Consider the following 2920-nt stretch of genomic DNA (forward strand, 5'->3'; position numbering starts at 1 on the left):
AAACCATCATTATAGGTGTAAGTATTTCAGTCCTAAGCAAGTTAGTTTCTGATAACTTAGGAGCAAAGAGAATGACTCGGTAAATATTCACTTCTAGAGCCAGATAAAATGGTGCGGGAAGATGATTGAGTTCAAAGCCAGTTTGGGCTACATAATAAGTTTGGGGTGAGCTTCAAGTGTATAGTAAAACCTTGTCTTAACTTTGCTTATAAAAACTAAAGGAAAATGCACACTTCTGACTTCGGGGTTACAATTTTACATTGTGTAAATCTCATATAATAATTATAAAGGTAACTATAAAATTAGCTTTGATTTCAGCTTATATTTAGGGAACTTCTTTCAAAATTACACTAATTTTTAAGTTTTATATGTGTGTATATCATGTGTATCTACATCAGCCCTCCTCCAACTCCTTCTATGTCCTGAAGGCTTTCTTTTTAAATACATATTCTGCAAAACCACAAAAAGGAGGCAGAAAATCCTTAATTAGTACGGTCATATTTAAAGTGATGAAGAGGCAATAAAGCAGTTGTAACTTCTGAAACACATTAAACAATCCATTCCGGCACAGAAAACTCTTCACTATGTTGCCCAGGCAGGCCTTGAACTCATGGGTTCAAGTGATTTTCCTACTTCAACACCCTCAGTAGGTGGGACTTTGTATATATGTTTCTTTCCTCCCCCCACCCCACATTTATCATATTTGGACTATCATAAATATAGATGTTACAACCCCCCAATTCCAACATCATTTCCAAATGAAAAATAAACAATTCCTTGTCTATCCAATACTGGATCAGTCTCAAGGCTGGGATCTTTGAGACAAGAGTCTTGAGTTACTGTTTAACAACCTTTATTACCTGCCTGTAACATTCCCCAGGGTTACAGAGCTGGGGATGAGGGAGCCTCATACTGAATGAAGCACACACTGCAGTAATAAATGAATCAATATAAGAAAAGCATTTGGAATCATTAAGGCTAAGCAACTAGTAATGATTATCCAAGCCAGATGTCCAAATTGCTAATGCTCAGACTTTTGGGATGACAATTAGGCGGACAGGGAAACCAGAACACCATACCCCTGGGGCCATAGATCTTCCTTTCCCATTGAACCTTCCCTCCCCTTCAGTCCATTCTATCCCACAATAGTGTCTCCCTAATAGCCTGCTGAAGAGAGAGAGAAGGAAAAGATGTCTGAAGTCTCTTCATGTTCTTTGTCTCTGTCCCCAAGGCAACAGAAAGCCGGAGCTGCTGCAGCCGGCCTGGCAGCGACGGCTAACCCGGTTAGCTGTGCGAGTGAGCAGTCCTTGGCAGCCCCTGGAGCAGCTGCCAGTTAGACGGCCCAGAGTTCTGCTAGACTTCATTGCTTCGATTCAATGCCAAGTGTTGGACGTGCTGGATTTCTCTTCCCCGAAGGCTGGAGCATGGTGTTGGGGCTGGCTGAAGACAAGAGAGCAGAGGCAATTTAATTCAGTTGCATGTGCGGGGTAGGGGTGCAGGCATGGAAGGGAGGGGAGAGAGAAAGTGGTCAGGTGTGAGTAAGGCGATGCATCTCCTCCCAGGACCTTGCCTTGAAGGTGTTCTGACCTCTCATCATCATCTGGGCCCCGGGTAAAGCAAGCTCTGAAATCAGGACAGTGAAAGAGCGGGAGCCAGGCCCAGGGATAAGCAAAATGAGGGCAGTGGATCTAGACCCGCTCAGCGCCCTGGGCTATCGCAGGCAGCGCCCCTGGTGCGAGCTGGCGGCCGCCCTCAGCCAGGAAGCCCTGGCCATTCTCCGGGTCTGCCAAGGCGGAGGCGGTGGGGACCCATTCCTGCTCAGCAACGCAGGCCAGGGGTGGCTCGTCCTTGGCCTCGACGAGCTTGCGGGAGCGGGTGTAGGCCAGGATGAGGCCTCCGGCTAGGCAGGCGTAAAAGATCATGATGAGCAGGATGTAGAGATAAGCATCGTTGCCCTTGGCGCTGGTCACGTCGCGGCCCACAAAAGGGTCAGGCACGACCCCCATGCCCATACTCGGGCCCGGGCCGACACCCAGGCCGCTGGCGTTGCCCCGATGGTGCAGCTCCAGCAGCAGGCGGTTCAAGAGGGTTTGCAGCCGTTGGCTCTCGCTGCAGTTCATGGCTGTTGGAGAGTGACACGGAGGCTCCAGGACGCCGTTGACCCTTCCCCCGAGACGAGGGGAAGCAAGCGAGCAAAGAAACAGGCAGAGCAAGCAGGGAGCAGAGACCTCAACAGTGAGGTGGCACCCAGCTCCCCGGCAGGCCGGCGCGCAGTGGCTGGGGGCGCGGGCAGGAGCCTCCTTATCCCCTCACCCCCGCTCCTCCTCCCCTTCCCCACCACGCCCCCTCCAGTCCGCAGCCGCCTCTTTCCAGGCTCAGACTGTCTAGCCACTTAGGGGAAAGGGGACAGCTGGTAGGGGGAGGAGAAGGGGATAAGGGACGGGGTGAGCCCGGAGGAGGGGCGGAGGGGGTGGGGGCTCGGAATGTGCAAGGCCCCAGGCAGCAGAGGTTGGCAAGGCGGCATGCTGGGGCCAAGCCTGGACCCTGGGTTGCGGAAGAGAATTCCTTCCAAGTTCTAGTCACCAGCCCTGCAGGCCTGGCTTTGGCCCAGGTACAGCAGCCGCCTGCCTCCCCCAAGGCAGGACCTGCCCTGGAGGGCCCAAGCAAGACTTCAGATGTCTTCCATCAGCTCTAGATGGATTGTGGCAGCTGAGACCCTCCACCCCCAACTCTGTTCTCATCCTATGCCTGTTACTCCCCTAGTTGAGGCCTATTTAGTTTCTAGTCCTCACACTTTTTTCTCACGATCTCTCACCCGCAGTCTGAAGAGAATATCTTATTTAGAAGATACCCAGGCCAAATTTGGTACCTGTGGGATCAGGTACTTACTTCAGCAAGCCAACACAGTGGAAGACTCCCA

At 51.4% G+C, this 2920-nt stretch overlaps 1 protein-coding gene across 1 annotated transcript; it reads right to left on the minus strand.

Annotated features, from left to right (window-relative positions):
* Positions 1 to 1688: 1688 nt before the first annotated feature.
* On the minus strand, positions 1689 to 2120 carry Kcne5 (potassium voltage-gated channel subfamily E regulatory subunit 5). Its single transcript, XM_038315664.1, has one exon. It carries the CDS (start codon positions 2118 to 2120, stop codon positions 1689 to 1691), a length of 432 nt encoding a protein of 143 aa, XP_038171592.1.
* Positions 2121 to 2920: the final 800 nt, after the last annotated feature.

Source organism: Arvicola amphibius, chromosome X (assembly GCF_903992535.2).
Source record: "Arvicola amphibius chromosome X, mArvAmp1.2, whole genome shotgun sequence".
NCBI classification, from domain to species: Eukaryota; Metazoa; Chordata; class Mammalia; order Rodentia; family Cricetidae; genus Arvicola; species Arvicola amphibius.

What these genes read in the sequence shown, in the direction of transcription:
- Kcne5 (XM_038315664.1), bottom strand. Translation starts at nt 2,120, where the DNA reads ATGAACTGCAGCGAGAGCCAACGGCTGCAAACCCTCTTGAACCGCCTG.